General features: G+C 52.9%; 1 protein-coding gene across 1 annotated transcript in view; it reads right to left on the minus strand.

Moving 5' to 3' along the window:
* The window catches only part of GFRA4 (GDNF family receptor alpha 4), a 132,159-nt gene extending 111,952 nt beyond the window's left edge, over nucleotides 1–20,207 (minus strand). The window contains exon 1 of the mRNA XM_073342976.2: nucleotides 19,809–20,207. Coding sequence (XP_073199077.2) covers nucleotides 19,809–20,016 — 208 coding nt within the window. The 5' untranslated portion in view covers nucleotides 20,017–20,207. The remainder of the gene's footprint in view (nucleotides 1–19,808) is intronic.
* Between the last annotated feature and the right edge of the window lie 5,646 nt (nucleotides 20,208–25,853).

Genomic DNA, 25,853 nt, shown 5'->3' on the forward strand with positions numbered 1-25,853 from the left:
TTAACCATTTCCACATCACGGTGGCATACCGTAGAACTCAAATCCTCCTCTCCAGCAGCACCAACTTCCAAGCCTGATGCTAAGAGCTAGGGAGAATCATCCTTAGTGGTTAATAGCATAGGGACAGAGATCAGTCAGCACCCAGAACTCAGGGCCAGAGGAGCTCAGCTCCCATTTAGGTACCGAAATAAGTGGCCAGATATTCAAAAGAGCTCAGCACACCTCCATGCACTTTGGATGCTATTGTAAATCTGACCTAGAAGGTCTATGACACAGAGTTGAACAATTCTGAGTCCCTCTAGCAGTGGGCAATGGGGCATGCGCGTGCACTAGCCATCTCGCTACCAGACTTTGCATGTTGACAGCCCCTTTCATGCAGGAACCTCAAAGGCTATACAATTACAAAGCCACAGAGTACCCCTTTGACACAGCTACTGTATAATTATCCCCATTTTACAGAGGGCTCAAGTGAGTCAGAGTCCAGATCACTTGCCCAAGCCTGTGGATGAGCTGAAAATAGATTCCATGAGTACTGAATCCCTATTCTAACCACTGGACAACACTGCCTTGCAGAATGAGGGTTTCCTGGTGGATCTCAAAGGATTCTCCAGAGTGTAAAGTCCCCCCTCCCCCAAGCCCTTCTGATTATCATTATATTTATGCATACTATGGTAGCACCTAAGAGCTCTAGTCAAGGATTAAATTCCATGCTTGAATAATAGCAGTAGGAATAAACTTCCGACCACAATGGTGAAGGTGACTGTGAAATACCCTGTGATAGGTACTTGATTGCAAACAGGCTTTACACCACAATCCAAGGGCTGCCCTGACAGTCTGCAGACAGAGTGAAACAAGGACAGGACAGAGCTGTGAATTCCCCTCCATTCATGCAGGGGAGGGGAGGGGTGTGTGTGCTACCTTTGAAGCTTTATTACCTGGGGATGTACATGACCCAGTGAAGAGGTGGGGCCGGTGGAATGGGAATCTCAAGTGACGAGCAATGCAGAGTTCCCCTTTGGGGCCTGGGGCAGTGAGATCAGACTGGGAAACCCAATCCAATCCCCCCACCCTTTGATGTTAACCTATCGAATTCTTGACCCAATTTCTGACCCTCCTGCTGCCTCCATTCTTCCCTTCTTAACTCCCAGTTGCTCTAACCAACTCCGGTTCAGTCCCATTTACATCAATGGGGAGCCTACTTCAATTTTTTCTATTCCAGTTGTTCTCACTGTTAAAAACAACTTTTCCTCCCATCGGTTCAAACCATTGCTCTTTGTCCTAGCTTCTTCTGAGGCGGAGAATAATTCCTTCTCATCACCTTGAAGGAATTTATAGGCCATGCAAGTCTTCTTTTTAGATTGCTCTTCGCAGAGACTCTTTGGCTCCTGCACTCCATCCAAAAGAAGATGTTGCCATAACAAGAGGCCCAGGTGTGCGATCTGTTTCTTCAGGGGGACACTGCTACATCGAAGTCCGGAAAATGTTGCACAGGATCATTAACAAGGGAAGGGAAGGAAACAAGACGAACTGTATTACGGGGGGGGAGGAGAAATGAAACAAAGTTGTCTGCAAATTGGTCGGTATAATTCAGCTAACCTTTGTTACTAGGAACATAAAGGCTGCTTGAGACAGAACAAACACTGATGCAAATTTAACTCCATACAGTCCCTTAAGCAAGTAGCTTCAGATTAATTTCATACCCTGTATAATAATTCACCACATCAGTTAACTTTGTTCTCCATTAGTAGGTAGCAAACATGCAATTGTAACCCACAACCTTTATTATAGAAGTCCCAAGTGCCCATACCTTTATTTTGTCACATACAATGTGAAATCTTTTAAATGTGTCTTATACTGTAGGTACCAAGATTCTCAGGAAAGAGCAACTCCAGCCACAACAACAATGGTGAAACATACAAGCCACTCTGATATGTCAGGTTTCAGAGTAACAGCTGTGTTCGTCTGCAAAAAGAAAAGGAGGACTTGTGGCACCTTGGAGACTAAAAAATTTATTTATTTCATCGATGAAGTGAGCTGTAGCTCATGAAAGCTTATGCTCAAATAAATTTGTTAGTCTCTGATATGTCAGTCATCTATTCCTAGAAACAGTCAGTTTCTTGTATCCAAGTAATATTAAGGCAGCTGTCACCAGGTGGCACAGTTACAGAGTTTTCCAAGTTCTTTTTCCTAGCATGTGAGCAAGCTTTTAGTCTTGGAAGAAATACTTGTCAGATGTGACCCTAAGAATTCCTCAGTGCCAACTGGCAAAGGATTCCCTGTTCTCTAACAGCAACTCACTCTTATTAAGGCCTGGTCTACACTAGAGTGGGGAGATCGAAGTTATGCAACTTCAGTTACATGAATAACATAGCTGAAGTCAACGTACTTAGACCTACTCACCGGTGTCTTCACTGCTGTGAGTCGACTGCTGTCGCTCCCCCATCGACTCCACCTGAGCCTCTTGGGGCGGTGGAGTACAGGAGTCAACGGGAGAGTGCCTGGGGGTCGATTTATTGCATCTAGACTAGACATGATAAATCGACCCCCACTGGATCAATTGCTGCCTGCCAGTCCGGTGGGTTGTATAGACATACCCTAAGCCTGGCAAACTCACTACACCTAGCACACCACTTTCACAGTATTTATCCATAAAGAATGTCATATGGGACCTTAAATCAAAGCTTGGATCACACTAGTCATTAGTATTGTTGTGAATTATACGTACTGATGCTATGTAAGGAGTTAGGAGGGGGTGTGTGTGTGTTTGTGTATAGGAAAATACGTTTGAGTCTGAATCGAAGCAGGGTTGACAAGCAGGTTTTGACCAGACGAAGGATGTTTATTCGCCTGTCTTTTTATCTTCACTGAGAAAGCAAAAAGGACAGTGCTTTTGGCATTCATGAAAGAGGGATCCCCGCCATGTTGGCTGGAGATGGTGAGAGACAGTCTCACCTAAAGCAAACTACTTCAGCCAAGGAATTAGCCTGTTAAAGCTAAATTTAGACTCCATAAAGTGTGTTACACTTTTTGTTTTATGTGTAGCCATTTGTTGCCATTATTATCCTGAGTCACTATCTTTTAAATCCAAGCCTTTAATAACAAATGTCTGATTGTTTTCACTATAACTATATCTCAGTGCTGCGATGTTATCAAGAACGTGATCCTCAGCCGAATCAACCAGCTGGACTGTCCCCTGGGGGATCGCAAACCTGATACTTTCTGTAAGTGGCCAGTGGTGACGTGCTGGACGCTGCAGGAAGGGCTCTGAGGATCATCACTGACTTGCGCAGAGAGAGCAAGGGCTGCAGAGGCCCGGAGGACAGTGCTTGTTCTCAGGGAACCAAGCTACATCAGCAACAGGCAAGCCCCTTCCTGCTAAGGGCTAGTGGTGGCAAGGTGCCTCACAACCCTGCCTACCCCTGGAGATCCTCACATTAGGTCTGGGTTATACAAGTTTCAGGACAAAGGGATCTGTGGGAGCAGGCAGAGTTTACTCTCCACCTTGGTCTTGGAGTAGAGTCAACTCTTGAGGCAGAGCTGCTCCTTGGGAGCCAGGCATCATTATTGGGCTGAGCTATCTGGGAGAAGGGATTGCCCTGCATGTTGTTTGGCCATCTCTGGGAGGGTTGGGGTGGGGGCAGAGGAAGGGAGAATAAAATAAATTGCACTTGGAATATACCCTGACTCTGCGCCAGGAAATATGCTTAGGGTGCAGCAAAACATAGCACTAATATTGCCTTTAAAATCATGAGATTTAAAAAAAAAATCATTTGGACGTTCCTTTCCTGTGTGCTCTGAGCCCCTAGGGTGCACTTGGATGATGTTTTCAACCTTCCACCTGAAACAAGGGCTCCAACTGTAGATTTGAAAAAAGCCAAAAGGTGAAATGTTCTCAACCACAGGATGCCAGGAGCTGGGGCGTGAAGTAAACCAGCAATTATTGCGAGACTCACAATTTATCAACATCAAGGAATTCATTCAAGAAGGATGGTGAGAAACTGTAGAGGGGTCAGAGAAGAGTCACGAGAATGAGGAAAAAGAAAAGGAGTACTTGTGGCACTTTAGAGACTAACAAATTAGGATTAGAAAACCTGCCTGATGGGGATAGACTCAAGGAGCTCAATTTGTTTACTTTTAAAAAGAGAAGGTTAAGGGGCGACTTGATCACAGTTTATGAGCACCTATCTGGGGAACAAATATTTGATAATGGGCTCTTCAATATAGCCGAGAAAAGCAAAGTACTTCCAATGGCTGGGAGTTGAAGGTAAACAAATTCAGCTGGCGAAGAACGTGTACATTTTTAAATAGCAAGAGTAATTAACCACTGGAAGAACTTAGCAAAGGTCATGGTGGATTCTCCATCACTGACCATTTTTAAATCAAGATAGAATGTTTTTTGAAAAGATCTGCCCTAGGAATTATTTTGGAGAAGTCCTATGGCCTGGGCTAAACAGGAGGTCAGACTAGATGATCACAGTTGTGCCTTCTGGCCTTAGCATCTATGAATCAAGGCAGGATCCTACAATGAAAAGTCATAAGAATGGCCACACTGGGTCAGACCAAAGATCCATCCAGCCCAGTATCCCGTCTACCGACAGTGGCCAATGCCAGGTGCCCCAGAGGGAGTGAACAAGTGATCTCTCTCTTGCCCTCCATCTCCACCCTCTGACAAACAGAGGCTAGGGACACCATTCCTTACCCATCCTGACTAATAGCCATTAATGGACTTAACCTCCATGAATTTATCCAGTTCTCTTTCAAACCTTGTTATAGTCAAAGGCAGGGAGGGATGCTCTCCCCAAGCAAAGAGCACCAGGACAAAAGAACAAGTAGTCACCTGGAAAGTTTTCCTCCCACTGTGTGGGTGTCTATTTAGGTGGTAAGCTATTCAGGGCAGGGACTGTCTCTTACTCCATAGCTTTATAGTGCCTAGCAGAATGGGGCCCTTATCTCAGATGATGCCTCTAGCTACTAACATAACTGAAGTATAATTAAGTCCAAGACAAAAGCTGACCCTCAATTTCAGAGCCTCACAAGGCAAGAGGAAATTATTCCCTCACCCCCACTTTTATTTATGTCATGACATTTTCAGCGCTGTTTTGTTAATACCAAGTTTAATGCTCACATCAGCAGCTCTTTGGTGCTCAGCTGCCCACAGAAAACTCTGTTTCTTTCTTATTTTACTCGGTTTGTCACCACAGCAGCTGAGTGCTTCATTTCCAAGAGTTAAAAAAGATAATATCTAGATTACAGATGCCACCAGGAGAAAGAAAACCAGAAGCAGCCAGCTGAAGCCCAAAGACATAGGCCCACTGCGGTGCCTCAGACTGGGTTCGATTCCAGTTCTGAACTGCCAGGGGAGTGATTTGCGAAAGACTCATCTACTTGCTTCCCTTGCCCCATCCCTAGGGAATCTGAGCACCACCAATACTCAAAGGCCTTACCTCTTTTCCTGGCACCCTAAGATGCCCAGACAACCCCATGACAACCAGGACATACCCGATAACTAACACGGGCAATTATTTTCTGCAGAGCCTTGGAAACTGAGAAGTCTGGAAAGGGTCTCCTGTTTAGTCAGGAAGCTTTATTATTATTGTGGTACTAGCCATTGGGTGCTGTACATACAGTGAGAGACAGTCCCTGCCCCCCAGAAGCTTATAATCTAAATAGATAAGGGTGGGAGGGGAAACATATACCAGGTTGGAAGCAGAGCTGAGAATACCAATCACTAGCCCACACTACCTCTTGGCCATTTTCACACACCCCTGGGACTTGCTCTTCATTGTTTATAAAACAATAGGGGGCTAAATTAATCTTTGCTGGTCCACAGCAGAAACAAAGGCATTAACACAAACTCCACCGGGCAATCTACAGCAGCTGAGTCTTACAACAGGCAAAATGCGATTGCAGTGAATGAATAATGGTGACTCTTGATCTGAATTACGTGCTTGGGCTTTTGTCTTCTTTGTAAAAACCCATTGGGATCCTTATGCCCTAAATCCCAGCCATTTAGCATCTGGACAATTTTAAAATCTTGTTGCCAAAGCTGACTGCTCTCCCCTCGGATTCAAACAATACTCTGCTGACAGCAGCGGTGAAAGAAAGATAAACCATTAAATTATACCTAGCGAGGGGACGTTGGAGGACCCGTCTCCATTCCCCCCACATCAATAAAACGGACACGTGAGCTATAAACCAGCTGCACACACTTGAGTGTCCATGTCCCCTCCAACACATGTGGTTGTGGTTAGCGTAGTAAGTGATATTGCACAACCCTGTCAAAACACCCCCATGGTGCAAGTATTGGAAAGAGGAGAGATTTTTGCCGTTGGAGTCAATAAATCAAATACAACTATTTGTATTGTGCCTTTTATGCAAACTGCATCCCAGAAGGCTTTCGAGAGAAAGATGAATTATACGGTTACAGAGTTCGGTACGTAACGAATAATAGCAGCAGAAAAGAGAGAAGCGCTCAGAACCACGCGCCGAGAGAAAAAGAGATGTTTTCAGAGGTGAACGTAAAAGAGAGGAAGAGCAGAGGGGATACAGAATAGGATGGATTTTTGAACTGGTGGTTCCTGGCCCAGGAAAGAAAAGAAGAAAACAAACAGTTGTCACTTGAAACACTTAGTGAATTTACACCCATTGAGGATCTGGCCCCATCTTTCCAAGCAGACTTTGGCATGTGATATATTAGAAGTCAGGAGGAAGGGGAAACTTTCACCTAAAAGTAAAATGGGGGGAGGGAAGGGGGTGTAGGAAGACTCGGCTGCTGGAGGAAGACTCGGCTGCTGGTCCATTGGAAAGACCATATGACGGTCATGCTTTCTCCCATGGCATCCCAGATGTGTGGAAGGAGCACCCTGTACATCGTCCTCCTTCAAATCCGACCTTCGAATTCACCTCTGCCCGGATGCCCACAATCATTCTAAACAGTCAGGCAGCTGGTGATCCCAATGATCTGACTGTTCTCTGTCTGCATCCCCCTTGTGTTTCTTGTCTGATACACAGATTGGAAGCTCCCTGGGGCAGGGACCATCTCTTTGTGTTGTGTTTGTGCAACACCATAGCACAATTGGGGATTGGAGCCCCTAGCTGTTCACACAAGCCAAATACTCAATAACAACAGTGCACCAAGGAGACTAGGACTTAGGATACCAAGGCTCTATGCGTGGGCAACCGCTGCCACTGGCCTGCTGGGTGACCTTGGGCAAGCCACTCCACCTTTGTGTGCCTCAGTTTCCCCATCTGTAACTTGTAAAGCGCTTTGAGCTGTGCTGGTGAAAAGAGCTAGGTACTGTTATAAAATGTTTCTCTGACATTTCCTGGAGGTCTGTCAATTTAATGTAACACACCCAAAACTAAGCTCCTGATCTTTCCTCCCAATCTCTCCTTCCTCTTTTTCTGTGTCCTTGCTGACATCACCATACTAAAATACAAACATAAAATTTTACTACATGTCCCCCTTTTGGCCCCTTAAGAACAATTCATCCTCACAAGACTTTCTCAGAGCATTGTGTCGTGACTGATAGAACCCATCTCCTACCTACCCGTGATCAACCTAGCTGGCCACTAGATTGATCCGGACTCTTGACTGGTAACTATAACATCAACTAGGGGGAGGGAGGGAGAGAGTGTGAGTGTGTGTGTGTGTGTGAGATTGAATGCATATGCTAATTGTTGTATCTTCAATAAACGTGGCATATTGCCTTTTCCCCTAAAAACGATCCCGTGTGCTTCTTATGAGCATAACAGGAAGGCCCATCACCAGGGCCTGCCACCCAGGGATTATCTTGCCCTGCTAGACTGGGTCTTTCTGAGGGGGATGGAGGTATCCATCTGCTGACCTGACAGGGTGTCCTACCTGGCGCCCATGTTTGAGACATTACGGAAAGGTTGCCTCTCTGACCACTAACCCATGCTGTTCCTCCAGGTGGGTACTAATGCCACAGTCAGGTCTGACCCTGAGCAGATCAGCAGTGACAACAGGACTGCGGGAACAAGGGTGAAGGAGCCAGGGGCACAAGTGGTGTTCTCATCCATCCTCCTGGTTGAGGGCAAGGGCCCAGGCAGAGACACACGCATCCTGGAGATGAATGCATGGGTTCACAGATGGTGTTGATGGAAGGGTTGTGGCTTTGGAGGCTGTTCCAGGAAGGAGGACTGTTAGGAAGAGATGGGGTCCATCTGACCAAGAAGGAGAAGAGCATTTTCACGCACCGACTCAGTGAGGAGGGCTTTTAGCTAGGTGAAAAGGAGGCAGGAGACAAAAGTCCACAAGCAGATAATAATAATAAGAGAAAATCTGACCTTAACGGAGGGCTAGATGTTTGTGTGGGGGGGGAAAGAAATGGAAAAGTGCAATAGGGTCATAGAAGCAACAAGGGGGATAACAGTGGGTAAATCGGCTCAACATCTTAGATGTCTATTCACAAATGCAAGGGGTGTGGGGAATAAGAAGGAAGAACTGGAAGCATTAGTACATATGCTAAATTACATACCACAGAGATTTAGTGGGAGAAATCTCATTACTGGACTATCAGTCCAGTAGCTTGTTCAAGAAGTATATGCAAGGTAAAAAGGGAGGACGTGTTGCATTGTACATCAAGAATGTGTACACTTGTTCTGAGGTCCAGACGGAGGTGAGAGACAGACCAGCTGAAAGTGTCTAGGTGAAGATAAAAGGGGGACTTTTCATGGCAGATGTCTACTACAGACCACCAACTCAGGAAGAGGTGCCAGATAAGGCATTTCTAGAACAAACAGACATATCCAAAACGAGATCTGATAGTAACGGAGAACTTTAACTACCCAGACATCTGTTGGAAATGTGACATGGCAAAACCTAAAATGTCCAATACATTCTTGGAATGTACAGGGGACAACATTTTGTTTCAGAAAGTGGAGAGAGGGGTCAAGTACCAGCACACCGTACTATGGGGGGCAGCCATCTTAGAGTTGACTGACCAACAGGGATGTTGTGAATCTGAAGATTGAAGGCAATTTGGGTGAAATGGATCATGAAATGATAGATTTCATTATTCTAAGGAAAAGAAGGAGTGAGAACAGCAGAATAAGGACAATGGACTTACAAAAAAAGAGCAGACTTTAACAAACTCAGCAAACTGGTAAGTAAGGGCCCATGGGAAGAAAATCTAACGGGAAAAAGGAGCTCAGGAGAGATGGTGTTTTTTTAAAGAGACAATAATAAAGGCACCACAGCAAACTATCCCAATGTGAAAGAAAGAGAGGAAGAAGAGTAAGAGGCCACTATGGCTCAATTAGGAGGCTTTTAATTACCTGAAAATCAAAAAGGAATCCTACAAAAAATGGCAATATGGAGAAATAGCAAAGGAGGAGTACAAAATAATAGCACAAGCATGTAGGGACAAAATCAGAAAGGCTAAGGCACAAAATGGATTACACTAGCAAGGGACAGTAAAGGCAATAAGAGGAGGTTCTGTAAATACAGGAGGAGCAAGAGAAAGACCAAAGTGTAGATTCTCTACTTAGTGTGGAAGGAGATCTAATAACGGATGACATCCAGAACACTGACCGTTTAATGCCTATTTTGCTTCAATCTTCACTAAAAAGGTTAATCACAACCAGATACTAAATACAATTAATATTAACAACAAGGGGGAAAAATGCAAGGCAAAATAGGAAAAGAATTGCCAAAGACTATTTAGATAAGTTAGATGTATTCAAATCTGCAGGGCCTAATGGAATTCACCCTAGGGTATTTAAGGAACTAGCTGAATCAGTCTCTAGCGATTATCTTCAGGAACTCATGGAGGATGGGGAGTTCCACAGGACTGGAGAAGGGCAAACGTACCTATCTTTAGAACACAGAGGACCCAGGAATTATAGACCAGTTAGTCAAACTTTAAAACCTGGAAAGATACTAGAACAAATTATGAATCAGTCAATTAATCTGTAAACACCCAGAGGATAAAAGGGTTAATAAGGAATAGGCAGCAGGGGCCCCAGGGGGTGGGGGCTGTTCTCAGCCCCCTTACCCCAGGCAGGTGGAGGGACCTGAGCTTCCTGGCCCAGCTGCGGCTTCTGGCTTGGCCAGGGGGCAGGTCCTCGGGAGGGAAGAGGAGGTGAACTGGTGGGGCGGGGCCTCACCCCTCACACTTTTAGGAAGACTCCATCACCCCTGGTGGGTGCACAACTGGTTGAAAGACCATATTCAAAGAGAAGCAATCTATGGTTTGGTGTCAAACTGGGAGAACATATCTAGTGGAGTCCCACTTGGATAATGACTCAGTTATTATTGATTACATGGATAATGACTTGGATAATGGAGTGGAGAGCATGCTTATAGCATTTGCGGATTATGTTAAGATGGAGGACAGGATTAGAATTGAAAATGATCTTGACAAATTGAAGAACTGGTCTGAAATCACCAAGATGAAATTCAATAAAGACAAGTGCAAAGCACTACACTTAAGAAGGAAAAATCAAATGCACAACCACAAAATGGGGAATAATTGGCTAGGCAGTAGTATTGCAAAGGATCTGGGGTTACAGAGGCACACACACTGAATGTGAGTCAACAATGTGATGCAATTGTGAAAAAGGCTAATGTCATTTTAGGGTGTATTAACAGAAGTGTCGTATGTAAGACACGGGAGGTAACTGTCCCGCTTTACTCGGTGCTGGTGAGGCCTCAGTTGGAGTATTGTGGGGCCTAGAACTGGACACACTTTAGGAAAGATGTGGACAAATTGGAGAGAGTCCAGAGGAGAGCATCAACAATAATAAAAGATTTAGAAAACCTGGCCTATAAGGAATGGGTAAAAAACCCTAGGCATGTTTAGTCTTGAGAAAAGAAGACTGAAGGGGGACCTGGTAACAGTCTGCAAATATGGAAAGGGCTGTTACAAAACGGACAGTGATCAGTTGTTCTCCATGTCCTCTGCAGGTAGGCCAAGAAATAAGTGGCTTAATCTGCGGCAAGAGAGATTTAGGTTGGATATTAGGGAAAATTCCTAATGATCAGGATAGTTAAGCTCTGGAACAGGCTTCCAAGGGAGGTTGTGGAATCCCCGTCATGGGAGGTTTTGAAGAACAGGTTGGGTACACCCCTGTCAGGGATGGTCTAGGTTTACTTGGTCCTGCTTCAGTTCAAGCAGCTACACTAAATAACCTCTCGAGGGTCCCTTTCAGCCCTACATTTCTATGATTCTATGACTCCCACAAGAAATCTACTGGCAATGATGGGGAGAGAGGGTGATAAAAATGTATCTTTGTATTTTTTAAAAATTATATTAAAATGTTATGTGTTCAGGAAAAAAAAAAGTCTTATTAAATCAGTAAACCCATCCCCAGCAAGTGCAGGATGCAAAACGCAGATATAAGAATGTACCAGATGTTAAACTGATGCTCCACTTGATTTCAGCCAAAAGGAAGAATTTATATAGACCTTCATGCCTTGGTGCTCAATGAAGGCCTGATTCAAAGCTCATTGAAGTCAACTGCAGTCATTCCCTCCACTTCTTTGGGATTCAGATCAGGGCCTAAGTCACAAGCATGTCATCGTCCTTTCCCCCCCTCTTTACCTTAGATGTCCATGAGTTAGGGGTGGGGATAGCTCAGTGGTTTGAGCATTGGCCTGCTAAACCCGGGTTGTGAGTTCAATCCCTTAGGGGGCCATTTAGGGATCTGGGGCAAAAATTGGGGATTGGTCCTGCTTTGAGCAGGGGGTTGGACTAGATGACCTCCTGAGGTCCCTTCCAACCCTGATATTCTATGAGTCTCAACTCAACGGCAGTCCTGTCCTTCAGTGTCCTATGACAGAACCTCCAAAGAGCACTGGGGGGAGAAGAGACGCACCAAGGATACCGAGACTAATGGGAGGATTTGTTTGCAAAGTTTCCTCGCAGAATTTGAGAGGAAAATCAGGGTCAAAACGCTATTGGGGCGTGTTCTAAACCAGGCAAGTGAACAGACTCATGCTGAAGCTCACTGTGGGGCAGGTGTGCTCAATATACCATTTGGCAGAGACACAGCAGGCAGGGACCAAGAGGAGGCATAAGGATGCTTTTACACCTATGTAGTTAGTCCCTCCAGGTCCAAATTCAGACAGTCTGGTGGGGCAACGTTAGGGAAGCTCAAACGACCCGTTTGAAGTAGTTGTCCTTTAGAGAGCTCAAAATGTTAAGATGTTAACATGGATGTTAAGAGTAACAAGGTGGGTTTCTTCAGGTATGATGGCAATAAGAAGAAAGCCAAGGAAAGTGTGGGCCCCTTACTAAATGAGGGAGGCAACCAAGTGACAGAGGATGTGGAAAAAGCTAACGTACTCAATGCTTTTTTTGCCTCTGTCTTCACGAACAAGGTCAGCTCCCAGACTACTGCATTGGGCAGCACAGCATGGGGAGGAGGTGGCCAGCCCTCTGTGAAGGAAGAAGTGGTTCAGGACTATTTAGAAAAACTGGATGTGCACAAGTCCATGGGGCCGGATGCGTTGCATCCGAGAGTGCTAAAGGAATTGGCAGATGTGATTGCAGAGCCATTGGCCATTATCTTTGAAAACTCATGGCAATCGGGGGAAGTCCCGGAAGATTGGAAAAAGGCTAATGTAGTGCCCATCTTTAAAAAAGGGAAGAAGGATGATCCTGGGAACTACAGGCCAGTCAGCCTCACCTCAGTCCCCAGAAAAATCATGGAGCATGTCCTCAAGGAATCAATTCTGAAGCACTTAGACGAGAGGAAAGTGATCAGGAACAGTCAGCATGGATTCACCAAGAGAAAGTCATGCCTGACTAATCTAATTGCCTTCTATGATGAAATAACTGGTTCTGTGAATGAAGGGAAAGCAGTGGACGTGTTATTCCTCGACTTTAGCAAAGCTTTTGACACGGTCTCCCATAGTATTCTTGTCAGCAAGTTAAAGAAGTATGGGCTGGATGGATGCACTACAAGGTGGGTAGAAAGCTGGCTAGATTGTAGGGCTCAATGGGTAGTGATCAATGGCTCCATGTCTAGTTGGCAGCCGGTATCTAGCGGAGTGCCCCAAGGGTCAGTCCTGGGGCCGGTTTTGTTCAATATCTTCATTAATGATCTGGAGGATGGTGTGGATTGCACCCTCTGCAAGTTTGCGGATGACACTAAACTGGGAGGAGTGATAGATACGCTGGAGGATAGGGATAGGATACAGAGGGACCTAGACAAATTGGAGGATTGGGCCAAAAGAAATCTGATGAGGTTCAACAAGGACAAGTGCAGAGTTCTGCACTTAGGACGGAAGAATCCCATGCACCGCTACAGACTAGGGGCCGAATGGCTCGGCAGCAGTTCTGCAGAGAAGGACCTAGGGGTGACTGGATGAGAAGCTGGATATGAGTCAACAGTGTGCCCTTGTTGTCAAGAAAGCCAATGGCATTTTGGGGTGTATAAGTAGGGGCTTAGCGAGCAGATTCAGGGACGTGATCGTTCCCCTCTATTCGACATTGGTGAGGCCTCATCTGGAGTACTGTGTCCAGTTTTGGGCCCCACACTACAAGAAGGATGTGGAGAAATTGGAGAGAGTCCAGTGAAGGGCAACAAAAGTGATTAGGGGACTGGAACAAATGACTTATGAGGAGAGGCTGAGGGAACTGGGAGTGTTTAGTCTACAGAAGAGAAGAATGAGGGGGGATTTGATAGCTGCTTTTAACTACCTGAAAGGTGGATCCAAAGAGGATGGATCTAGACTATTCTCAGTGATAGCAGATGACAGGACAAGGAGTAATGGTCTCAAGTTGCAGTGGGGGAGGTTTAGGTTGGATATTAGGAAAAACCTTTTTCACTAGGAGGGTGGTGAAATACTGGAATGCGTTACCGAGGGTGGTGGTGGAATTCCCTTCCTTAGAAGTTTTTAAGGTCAGGCTTGACAAAGCCCTGGCTGGGATGATTTAGTTGGGATTGGTCCTGCTCTGGGTAGGGGGTTGGACTAGATGGCTTCCAGAGGTCCCTTCCAACTCTGTTATTCTATGATTCTATGAAAATAAGGGCTCCCTTCACAGCTCTACATACGCTTAAAACAACAACAACAAAGCAGAACAACCCCCCCCCCCCAAGGTATTTCAGTCTGCTAGACTTGAGAAAAACAATAGTCTAGTTTGACTGAGCTTGTGGCGGGCTCCAAGAAATCCTGAGTTTTAATCCTGGCCCTGCCACCTTCTTGATGAAGTCATTTAAGCTAGGATTCTCAAAAGATAATAAGGGAGTTAGGTGCTGGACTATGTGCCTCAGTTTCTCACCTATAAAAGGGGATATTGGTAATTATGCACCCATGGGGGGTACTGTTGAAGCTAAATTACTTAGTCCCTGTCCCAAAGATCTTACGATCTATCTTGTTGTTCTGTGTTTGTGCAGCGCCTAACAAAATGGGATCCTGGCCCACGACAGGAACTCCGAGAGTAAGTCTACACAGCAAAGAAAACCCTGTGGCTGGCCCATGCCCGCCGACTCAGGCTCCTGGGGCTCATGCTGCAGGGTTGTTCCGTTGCTGTGGAGACTTCCAGTCTTGGGCTGCAGCCCGGGCTCCAGGGTCCCTGCGAGGTGGGAAGGTCCCAGAGCTCGGGCTCCAGCCAAGCCCAGAAGTCTACACAGCAATGAAACGGCCCCGCCGCCGCAGTCTAGTGTCTAGTTGATGTGTAGACACACTTCTACGTGCAAGAGTGAGGGAAGCTCCCCAAAAGTGGGGTGGCACTGGTGCCCAAACCGTGGCCCCGGTGCCCAAACCGTGGCCCCCGCCACCCCTTCTTCTGAGGCCTTGCTCCTGCACACCACCCCTTCCCCCCAAGCCTCCGCCCTCATGCCACCCCTTCTCCCCGCCCCCCCAAGACCTCGCCTCCCACTCGCTCCTCTTTTCGCCCCCTAGGGTGACCAGACAGCAACTGTGAAAAATTAGGACGGGGGGGTGGGAAGTAATAGGCACCTATATAAGACAAAGCCCCAACTATTGGGACTGTCCCTATAAAAATCGGGACATCGGGTCACCCTAACACCCCTGCCCCATTACTCACCCCTGAAGCCGGTAAAAAGTGGGAGGGCATAGCCCCTCACCCTTTTAAAAGTGATAGGGCCATGGCCCCCTGACCCACACTGTTCCAGCACCCCTGCCTACATGCTATCACTGTACAAATAACAACATCAATTGTCACTGATGATAAAATTCCAGGTGAAATTGGTAAAACTTCCATTGGCTTCAGTGGGGTCTAGATTTCACCCCCAGTCTGTAAAAGGCTTTGAAATCCTTTGTAGGGAAGGTGCTATAGAAGAATAGGTGCCACTGTTAGTAGAGATGGTCAAAAATGTAAGTATATTCCCAGAAAAATGAGAAAAATTAACTTTGGGGTTTGTTTTTTTTTTAAATTTGTAGTGAAATTTCCCACTATATTTTATGGAGTGGAGGGTGGGAAAAAAAAAACCCCAATTCTCTTTCATTTTTTACACTAGAGAAGGGGGCAGCAAAAAACAAAAGTGTTTTTTTCACCCTCAGAAGAAAATAAGGAGTGCTGAAAAAAAAATCACTTTTTTCTTCATTTTTTTAATTCAAACTTCATCAAAAAGCCAAAAATTTCAGATACAAGGAAAAATATTGTGAAAATTTTCATCCGGTCAGAAAAGGCATTTCTCTCCATGAAAAGTACTTTGATTAACATGTGTCAGGTCTAAAGATCAGTTGTTATTTAAGGCAGTGCAGCCCCGGGGAAATCTTCTCCCAGGGCAGAGTACACACCACCACATTTCCCTGGATTTGGGGGTCTTTTCACAAGTCAGAATTGTGGTACTGTCTGAGGGCAGCCTGCTGATCTGGATGTTTTAAACCTTATGCAGTTCTGACAGTCATTGAGAAACCTAAGTATAAGGTGCACATTAATATGCAAACAATGGATTGTTTCTGTCAAAGCTGAGCTGGGTGTTGCTGACAAACGCAGTCATTTTTGTAGCGTTCCAATTCCACTCCCCCCCACAGACATACACACATATGGTTTCTCAAGAGCTTTTTGTGCTTTCCCTGGGATTTGAGTTCCTATCACAGGTAAGAAGCAGCAAGAGGATCAGCCGTCTCTGTGTTTGATTGCTGCTGCGATTAATCTGCAGGAAACATACGCCAACAAATTATATTAAGTACCAAGCACAATAAAACTTGCCAGGTAAACACTTCACTACCAGAGAGTGGAAAGGTTTCCTCCCAGCTGCCATTTCACGGTCCCACGGTATATCATTAATAGAGGTGACTTGTAATGGTCTGGAACCACATCTGGGCCTGATGGAGACTTCACAGTGGAAAGGGGCTATTTCCAACTCCCATCCCCCAACATTTCACCCTTTTCATTTCAGTTTCATGACCATCATTACATTAATTACTTATTAAGTATAATCAGTATTGTGACAAACGTCTACTCAGCTCTTTACAAATAAGCCTGCAGATGAGGGTCATAAACTCCTTTCATTAGGCACTAAACAGGATCCTGCACTCTAAATATTTTAATAAAATTAATTAATGATACTCTGCCCTTCTATAGCACCAGTCATCCAAAGATCCTAAAGCTCTTTAAATGTTAAATAAACCTCACCATTTCCTTACTCTATCCATTAAAAAGCTGGAAAAACCGAGGCACCAAGAGATTAAATGGGTCAGTTACAGGTTCATAGATCATAGAATCTCAGGGTTGGAAGGGACCCCAGGAGGTCATCTAGTCCAACCCCCTGCTCAAAGCAGGACCAATCCCCAATTTTTGCCCCTGTCCCTAAATGGCCCCCTCAAGGATTGAACTCTCAACCCTGGGTTTAGCAGGCCAATGCTCAAACCACTGAGCTATCCCTCCCCCCAAAAGGGAGTGACAAGGGTGGGATAAATGGTTCTAGAATGGGACCCAGGAATCCTGACAAAGTCTTACGTTCTAGAAACAATCCCACCAATGTTTGCCCCATTTTTTCTTACACTGAGCAGTGTCACTTGACCAAACAAAGGGCATGTACTTGACTAATAACATTTCACCACATGCCTGATTTCAACAAACACAGAGAACCTGAGAATTATCACAGGAATTGTTGGGTATAGTTTGAAAGATGATCTTTTCATGCTATATGTGTACAGTGCCTAGCACAATGGAGCCCTGATCTCTGACAGGTGTGACCACAAGACAAATATTAATTAATAATCATAATAATTACAAAGAGTCAAACACTTCTACCAGTGAAAAATATCTATACTCTCGCGTGAATTTTAGCTCATGAGGACAGCCTTCCCTAAGATTATCCCACAGGGAATTACACTGACCAGTGACCCCAGCCGGGGCAAATGTCAGTTCAAAGGAGAAAAGGTCATTTTGATCTTCCTTTTGAGCTTCTCTCTCTCTACACCAAAGGGGCAAATGCCAAGGTGTGAAAGCCAGCTGATAATGGCTAACGTTGCAACTCTGACCTTTGGCAATTGTCTTTCGTGTGTGGTGAAACCTGCTAACCTACGTCACATACTCAGAGATCTGTTCTTTTTAAAAGCCCTTTTCTATTAGTGCAGGTTAATATTACTCCAGGAGCCTTATGTGAGAGTAAACGTCAAGGAAGGTGGCACCTTTAGGTGCAGTGTTACCTTCCTTCACTTTCTCTACTGCACGCACATCACAGAATATATTCTAGACTGTAAATAAAACTGTATTGTTCCCAACCCATGACCTACCCCGGGTTTAACTTGTAGATAAACACTGCATGTGTATTTACATGAAATGACCACACTGTACCTTTAACTGTTGCCTTGCTGTATGGAGATTAGCTGGAGTTAGGCAGGCACTGTGGTGATGGGAACTGAAGGGGAACACCTGCTACTAGGGACATCTAGAATTTTTGTTGGCTCAGAGAAAAGGTAAAAGGAAATCACCTGGTAGTCGCAAAAAGAACAGGAGGACTTGTGGCACCTCAGAGACTAACCAATTTATTTGAGCATAAGCTTGTAACAATTCATGGTCTAAGGATTTTTTTTTTAGAAACTATTTTTGTCTTTAAAATGAGACACTGTCCCACCCTGACATCAGAGACTCAGGGGAAATAAATGATTAGGACATCTGGTCCATTCCCACAGGACAGTGCAAGATTTTTCCCTCCAGTATTTTGCTAGTACTCCATCCCCTCTACTTCTTAAAATCGCAAGCAACAAGGCTCTCTCTCCCTCTCCTCCTTCGCTTCCTTGCAACGTACAACACAATAGTGCCACAAACAAAATAAATGCTTAGTGTCTTGGACATTCTTGGTTCAGGGCTTTTTTAAGTGCAGTCCCATTCTTCACTGGGTTAAAGGGGAGACATTTTCTTACAATATAGAAGCCGCACGTTTACAAAAGAAACCAAGAAAAACGATGAAGCATGAGAGTAATTTCACAGTGCGGATAGCAGCTAAAGTGAGAGGGCAATCCAGAGAGCTAAGCGACTGACACCTTTAGCTGCTGTGCACCTAAAGCTGGAGTTTGGACAGTCCCTGGTATTCAGTCTCTGTGCTACCGCCTGGTTTCAGTTGCCAAAACAAATCACATCGCATTTAATTCTTTTTAGCAGCATCTCTTCAGCGCCTCAAAAAAAAGCCCAAAAACCAAAACACAAGAACAAAAAACACCTTTTCTGTCTCCAGTGACACAAAAAGCATGCTTGGTTCCCAATGTGGCATCATGTTTTTAATCTACTTGGTGCATGGTTTGAGGCCATTCACTGTATCCTAGTGGTTAGCAGCAGCGTCCAGCAGTACTTGCTAAATCTGCCCCCAAAGATCACAGGAAAAACACACACACATTACAGTACAAGGAGAACATCTACCCCTCTTTCTCTCCAGTCCAAGAGACTTGAGACGATGCAGACTTCAATGATCTAGAAAGGTTTTAGAAACCCCTGCAGATAATCCCCCAGGTGCAACTCAAACAAACGTTGGAAATAAACTCTGTACAATTCCACTATGAAAATGTTACGTGTCCACATTTCAAATTTAAGGCTTTATACTCACTAGGGCAGACCCCCAGTTACACATTGGAGCTATGGCAATCTACACCAGCCAAAGATCTATTCTATTGGGGTCTACATGGGGGGAGGGGGGGCAGAAAATTGATTTTACAGGTTGGGGAATCTGAAATCTTGTTTTCTATTCCAGAGTCCCTTCTACTAGTTTGGGGCATTGAATGAGTTAGAGGGGATCCTCAAAATCTTCTAAAGAGCCAAGGTTTTATCCCGTGTGGTACCTTATCACTGAAGAAGCATCATGTGGATTTAAAAACGGGATTAAAGATTTCCCTGGATAACAAGACTATCTAGGGTTAGAACCGTAAATATTAAACACAAACACTCATCTTGGACCAGATACAAACCCTCCACGGCGCAAGCCAGCCACTGACTAACGAGATTTGGGGAAAGGCTACCCAGAACTGCGACCTTCCTCGGATTCATCCGGTCCTGCCACGGGCAGCCCCAGACTAGCTGGACCCCTGCTCTGACCCAGTCTGGCGTCTCCTACATCCAGAGCCCCGGGACCCCATCCCACATGGCCTTTAAACCGGCAGCCCTGCCCCAGAAGCGGAGGGAAACGCCGAGAGAAAAGCCCGCTCGGTTTCCAGCCCGCACACGCTCCCCTGCTCTGCCCCCAGCGAGGGAGCGGAGCACCCCAGAGGCCAGCCCCAGCCCGGCCCCCCGGAAAGTTGGCTCCGCTCCTTCCAAGCGAAGCAACCCGAGGGAAGGGGAGCGACCCCCCGCCAGCCAAGGGCCCTTACAGCCGAGGGCAGGAGGGTCCGCGATGAACCCGGGCTCCGAGCAGGGGCTTCCGCGACTCACCTGCGAGGATCAGCATGACAAAGTAGCAGATCCCCCTCATCCTATTGACTCGGGGCAGATCCGGGGCTGGGGGAGGCGGCTTCGGTTCGCACCCCGGGGGGCTCGAGCAGGCGCTGCAAGGCTGGGGAGGGCTAATCCCCCCTGGGCAGCCCCCTCTCTGCAGGGAAGGGAGCGCTGGCCGGCAGGGACCCCGGGTCCTGCTGGGCATGGTCCCCCCCTGCGCCCCGCTCTGCGCTGCGAGCCGGCTGCTGCCGGGGGCCGGGCTGGGCTCCACGCCGGGCCAGCCCGGCAGCCGGGCAGGGGCGGCCTTTGCAAACTTCTCCCGGGGAGGGGCGGCGCGGGGAGCCGCGGGGGGAGGCTGGCTCGCCTGCCCGGGCGGGGCGCTGCGGGGCAGGAGGGTCTCCCCGCCGCGGGGTGGGGGCGCTCCGCGGGCTGCCGCCGCTGCCACCGCCGCCGCCGCCGCTCCGGCTGGGCAGGGAGAAGCGGGGAGAGGCTTAAAGGCGCAGCAGCGCCGCTCCTCCTCCACCCCCCCCGCTCCCGTGGGGCACCGGATCCTGCTCGGCCCCCTCCCCTCCCCTTTCCCCCGTGGGGCACCGGATCCTGCTCGGCCCCCTCCCCTCCCCTCCCGTGGGGCACCGGATCCTGCTCGGCCCCCTCCCCTCCCCTTCCCCCGTGGGGCACCGGATCCTGCTCGGCCCCCTCCCCTCCCCTTTCCCCCGTGGGGCACCGGATCCTGCTCGGCCCCCTCCCCTCCCCTTTCCCCCGTGGGCACCGGATCCTGCTCGGCCCCCTCCCCTCCCTCCCGTGGGGCACCGGATCCTGCTCGGCCCCCTCCCCTCCCCTTTCCCCCGTGGGGGCACCGGATCCTGCTCGGCCCCCTCCCCTCCCCTTTCCCCCGTGGGGCAACCGGATCCTGCTCGGCCCCCTCCCCTCCCTTTCCCCCGTGGGGCACCGGATCCTGCTCGGCCCCCTCCCCTCCCCTCCCGTGGGGCACCGGATCCTGCTCGGCCCCCTCCCCTCCCCTTTCCCCCGTGGGGCACCGGATCCTGCTCGGCCCCCTCCCCTCCCTTTCCCCCGTGGGGCACCGGATCCTGCTCGGCCCCCTCCCCTCCCCTTTCCCCCGTGGGGCACCGGATCCTGCTCGGCCCCCTCCCCTCCCCTCCCGTGGGGCACCGGATCCTGCTCGGGCCCCCTCCCCTCCCCTCCCCTCTCCCCGCGTGGGGCACCGGATCCTGCTCGGCCCCCTCCCCTCCCCTCCCCTCTCCCCCCGTGGGGCACCGGATCCTGCTCGGCCCCCTCCCCTCCCCTCCCCTCTCCCCCCGTGGGGCACCGGATCCTGCTCGGCCCCCTCCCCTCCCCTCTCCCGCCCGGGGCACCGGATCCTGCTCGCCCCCTCCCCTCCCCTCTCCCCGCGTGGGGCACCGGATCCTGCTCGGCCCCCTCCCCTCCCCTCCCCTCCCCTCCCGTGGGGCACCGGATCCTGCTCGGCCCCCTCCCCTCCCCTCCCCTCTCCCCCCGTGGGGCACCGGATCCTGCTCGGCCCCCCTCCCCTCCCCCTTTCCCCCCGTGGGGCACCGGATCCTGCTCGGCCCCCTCCCCTCCCTTTCCCCCCGTGGGGCACCGGATCCTGCTCGGCCCCCTCCCCTCTCCCCCGTGGGGCACCGGATCCTGCTCGGCACCCTCCCCTCCCCTCTCCCCCGTGGGGCACCGGATCCTGCTCAGCCCCCTCCCTTCCCTCTCCCCCCCGTGGGGCACCGGTTCCTGCTCGGCCCCTCCCCCTCTCCCGCCCTGGGGCACCGGATCCTGCTCGGCCCCCTCCCCTCCCCTCTCCTCCCGTGGGGCAACCGGATCCTGCTCTGCCCCCTCCTCTCCCCTCCCCTTTCCCCCCGTGGGGCACCGGATCCTGCTCGGCCCCCTCCCCTCCCCTTTCCCCCGTGGGGCACCGGATCCTGCTCGGCCCCCTCCCCTCCCCGCCCGTGGGGCACCGGATCCTGCTCGGCCCACTCCCCTCCCCTCTCCCCCCGTGGGGCACCGGATCCTGCTCGGCTCCCTCCCCTCCCCTCCCCTCTCCCCCCCGTGGGGCACCGGATCCTGCTCGGCCCCCTCCCCTCCCCTCCCCTCTCCCTCCGTGGGGCACCGGATCCTGCTCTGCCCCCTCCCCTCCCCTCTCCCGCCCTGGGCACCGGATCCTGCTCGGCCCCCTCCCCTCTCCCCCCGTGGGGCACCGGATCCTGCTCGGCCCCCTCCCCTCCCCTCCCCTCTCCCGCCCTGGGGCACCGGATCCTGCTCGGCCCCCTCCCCTCCCCTCTCCCCCCGTGGGGCACCGGTTCCTGCTCGGCCCTCTCCCCTCCCCTCTCCCCCCGTGGGCACCGGATCCTGCTCGGCCCCTCCCCTCTCCCCCGTGGGCACCGGATCCTGCTCGGCTCCCTCCCCTCCCCTCCCCTCTCCCCCCGTGGGGCACCGGATCCTGCTCGGCCCCTCCCCTCCCCTCCCCTCCCGTGGGGCACCGGATCCTGCTCGGCCCCTCCCCTCCCCTCTCCCGCCCTGGGGCACCGGATCCTGCTCGGCCCCCTCCCCTCCCCTCCCGTGGGGCACCGGATCCTGCTCGGCCCCCTCCCCTCCCCTCTCCACCCGTGGGGCACCGGATCCTGCTCGGCTCCCTCCCCTCCCCTCCCCTCTCCCCGCGTGGGGCACCGGATCCTGCTCGGGCCCCCTCCGCTCCCCTCCCCTATCCCGCCCTGGGGCACCGGATCCTGCTCGGCCCCCTCCCCTCCCCTCCCGTGGGGCACCGGATCCTGCTCGGCCCCCTCCCCTCCCCTCTCCCCCCGTGGGGCACCGGATCCTGCTCGGCCCCCTCCGCTCCCCTCCCCTATCCCGCCCTGGGGCACCGGATCCTGCTCGGCCCCCTCCCCTCCCCTCCCGTGGGGCACCGGATCCTGCTCGGCCCCCTCCCCTCCCCTCCCCTCTCCTCTCCCGCCCTGGGGCACCGGATCCTGCTCGACCCCTCCCCTCCCTCCCCTCTCCCCCCGTGGGGCACCGGATCCTGCTCGGCCCCCTCCCCTCCCCTTTCCCCCGTGGGGCACCGGATCCTGCTCGGCCCCCTCCCCTCCCCTCCCGTGGGGCACGGATCCTGCTCGGCCCACTCCCCTCCCCTCTCCCGCCGTGGGGCACCGGATCCTGCTCGGCCCCCTCCCCTCCCCTCTCCCGCCGTGGGGCACCGGATCCTGCTCGGCCCCCTCCCCTCCCTCCCCTCTCCGAGCCCCGTGGGGCACCGGATCCTGCTCGGCCCCCTCCCCTCCCCTCCCCTCTGCCCCCGTGGGGCACCGGATCCTGCTCGGCCCCCTCCCCTCCCCTCTCCCGCCCTGGGGCACCGGATCCTGCTCGGCCCCCTCCCCTCCCCTCTCCCCCGTGGGGCACCGGATCCTGCTCGGCCCCCTCCCCTCCCCTCCCCTCTCCCCCCGTGGGGCACTGGATCTTGCTCGGCCCCCTCCCCTCTCCTCCCGTGGGGCACCGGATCCTGCTCGGCCCCCTCCCCTCTCCCCCCGTGGGGCACCGGATCCTGCTCGGCCCCCTCCCCTCCCCTCAACCGCCGTGGGGCACCGATCCTGCTCGGCCCCCTCCCCTCCCCTCCCCTTTCCCCCCGTGGGGCACCAGATCCTGCTCGGCCCCCTCCCCTCCCCTCCTCTTTCCCGCCGTGGGGCACCGGATCCTGCTCGGCCCCTCCCCTCTCCTCCCCTCTCCCCCCGTGGGCACCGGATCCTGCTCGGCCCCCTCCCCTCCCCTTTCTCCCCGTGGGGCACCGGATCCTGCTCGGCCCCTCCCCTCTCCTCCCCTCTCCCCCCGTGGGGCACCGGATCCTGCTCGGCTCCCTCACCCTCCCCCCCCCGTGGGGCACCGGATCCTGCTCGGCCCCCTCCCCTCTCCCCCCCCGGGGCACCGGATCCTGCTCGGCCCCCTCCCCTCCCCTCTCCCCCCGTGGGCACCGGATCCTGCTCGGCCCCCTCCCCTCCCCCTCCCCTCTCCCGCCGTGGGGCACCGGTTCCTGCTCGGCCCCTCCCCTCCCCTCTCCCTTCGTGGGGCACCGGATCCTGCTCGGCCCCCTCCCCTCCCCTCTCCCCCCGTGGGGTACCGGATCCTGCTCGGCCCCCTCCCCTCCCCTCTTCCCTCCCCCCGTGGGGCACCGGATCCTGCTCGGCCCCCTCCCCTCCCCTCCCCTCTCCCCCCGTGGGGCACCGGATCCTGCTCGGCCCCCCTCCCCTCTCCCCCCGTGGGGCACCGGATCCTGCTCGGCCCCCTCCCCTCCCCTATCCCCCCGTGGGGCACCGGATCCTGCTCGGCCCTCTCCCCTCCCCTCTCCTCTCCCCCCGTGGGGCAACCGGATCCTGCTCGGCCCCCCTCCCCTCCCCTCCCCTCTCCCGCCCTGGGGCACCGGATCCTGCTCGGCCCCCTCCCCTCCCCTCCCCTCTCCCCCCGTGGGGCACCGGATCCTGCTCTGCCCCCTCCTCTCCCCTCCCTTTTCCCCCGTGGGGCACCGGATCCTGCTCGGCCCCCTCCCCTCTCCCGCCGTGGGGCACCGGATCCTGCTCGGCCCCCTCCCCTCCCCTTTCCCCCCGTGGGGCACCGGATCCTGCTCGGCCCCCTCCCCTCCCTCTCCCCCGTGGGGCACCGGATCCTGCTCGGCACCTCCTATCCCCTCTCCCCCCGTGGGGCACCGGATCCTGCTCGGCCCCCTCCCCTTCCCTCTCCCCCGTGGGGCACCGGTTCCTGCTCGGCCCCCTCCCCTCCGCTCCCCTCTCCCGCCCTGGGGCACCGGATCCTGCTCGGCCCCCTCCTCTCCCATCCCCTCTCCCCCCGTGGGGCACCGGATCCTGCTCGGCCCCCTCCTCTCCCCTCCCCTTTCCCCCCGTGGGGCACCGGATCCTGCTCGGCCCCCTCCCCTCCCCTTCCCCCGTGGGGCACCGGATCCTGCTCGGCCCCCTCCCCTCCCCTCCCCTCTCCCCCCGTGGGGCACCGGATCCTGCTCGGCCCCCTCCCCTCCCCTCTCCCCCCGTGGGGCACCGGATCCTGCTCGGCCCCCTCCCTCCCCTCTCCCCCCGTGGGGCACCGGATCCTGCTCGGCCCCCTCCCCTCCCCTCTCCCCCCGTGGGGCACCGGATCCTGCTCGGCCCCTCCCCTCCCCTTCCCCCCGTGGGGCACCGATCCTGCTCGGCCCCCTCCCCTCCCCCTCTCCCCCCGTGGGGCACCGGATTCTGCTCGGCCCCCTCCCCTCTCCCCCCGTGGGGCACCGGATCCTGCTCGGCCCCCTCCCCTCCCCTCTCCCGCCCTGGGGCACCGGATCCTGCTCGGCCCCCTCCCCTCCCCTCTCCCCCCGTGGGGCACCGGATCCTGCTCGGCCCCCTCCCCTCCCCTCCCCTCTCCCCCCGTGGGGCACTGGATCTTGCTCGGCCCCCTCCCCTCTCCCCCCGTGGGGCACCGGATCCTGCTCGGCCCCTCCCCTCTCCTCCCCTCCCCTCTCCCGCCGTGGGGCACCGGATCCTGCTCGGCCCCCTCCCCTCCCCTCTCCCCGCCGTGGGGCACCGGATCCTGCTCGGCCCCCTCCCCTCCCCTCCCCTTTCCCCCCGTGGGGCACAGATCCTGCTCGGCCCCCTCCCCTCCCCTCCTCTTTCCCGCCGTGGGCACCGGATCCTGCTCGGCCCCCTCCCCTCCCCTTTCCCCCGTGGGGCACCGGATCCTGCTCGGCCCCTCTCCTCCCCTCTCCCCCCGTGGGGCACCGGATCCTGCTCGGCCCCCTCTCCTCCCCTCTCCCCCCCTGGGGCACCGGATCCTGCTCAGCCCCCTCCCCTCCCCTCCCCTCTTCCCCCGTGGGGCACCGGATCCTGCTCGGCCCCCTCCCCTCCCCTCTCCCCCCGTGGGGCACCGGATCCTGCTCAGCCCCCTCCCCTCCCCTCCCTCTTCCCCCGTGGGGCACCGGATCCTGCTCGGCCCCCTCCCCTCCCCTCTCCCCCCGTGGGGCACCGGATCCTGCTCAACTCTGAGATAGCGCGT

The sequence above is a fragment of the Lepidochelys kempii genome, chromosome 4 (genome assembly GCF_965140285.1).
Source record: "Lepidochelys kempii isolate rLepKem1 chromosome 4, rLepKem1.hap1, whole genome shotgun sequence".
Taxonomy (NCBI): Eukaryota; Metazoa; Chordata; order Testudines; family Cheloniidae; genus Lepidochelys; species Lepidochelys kempii.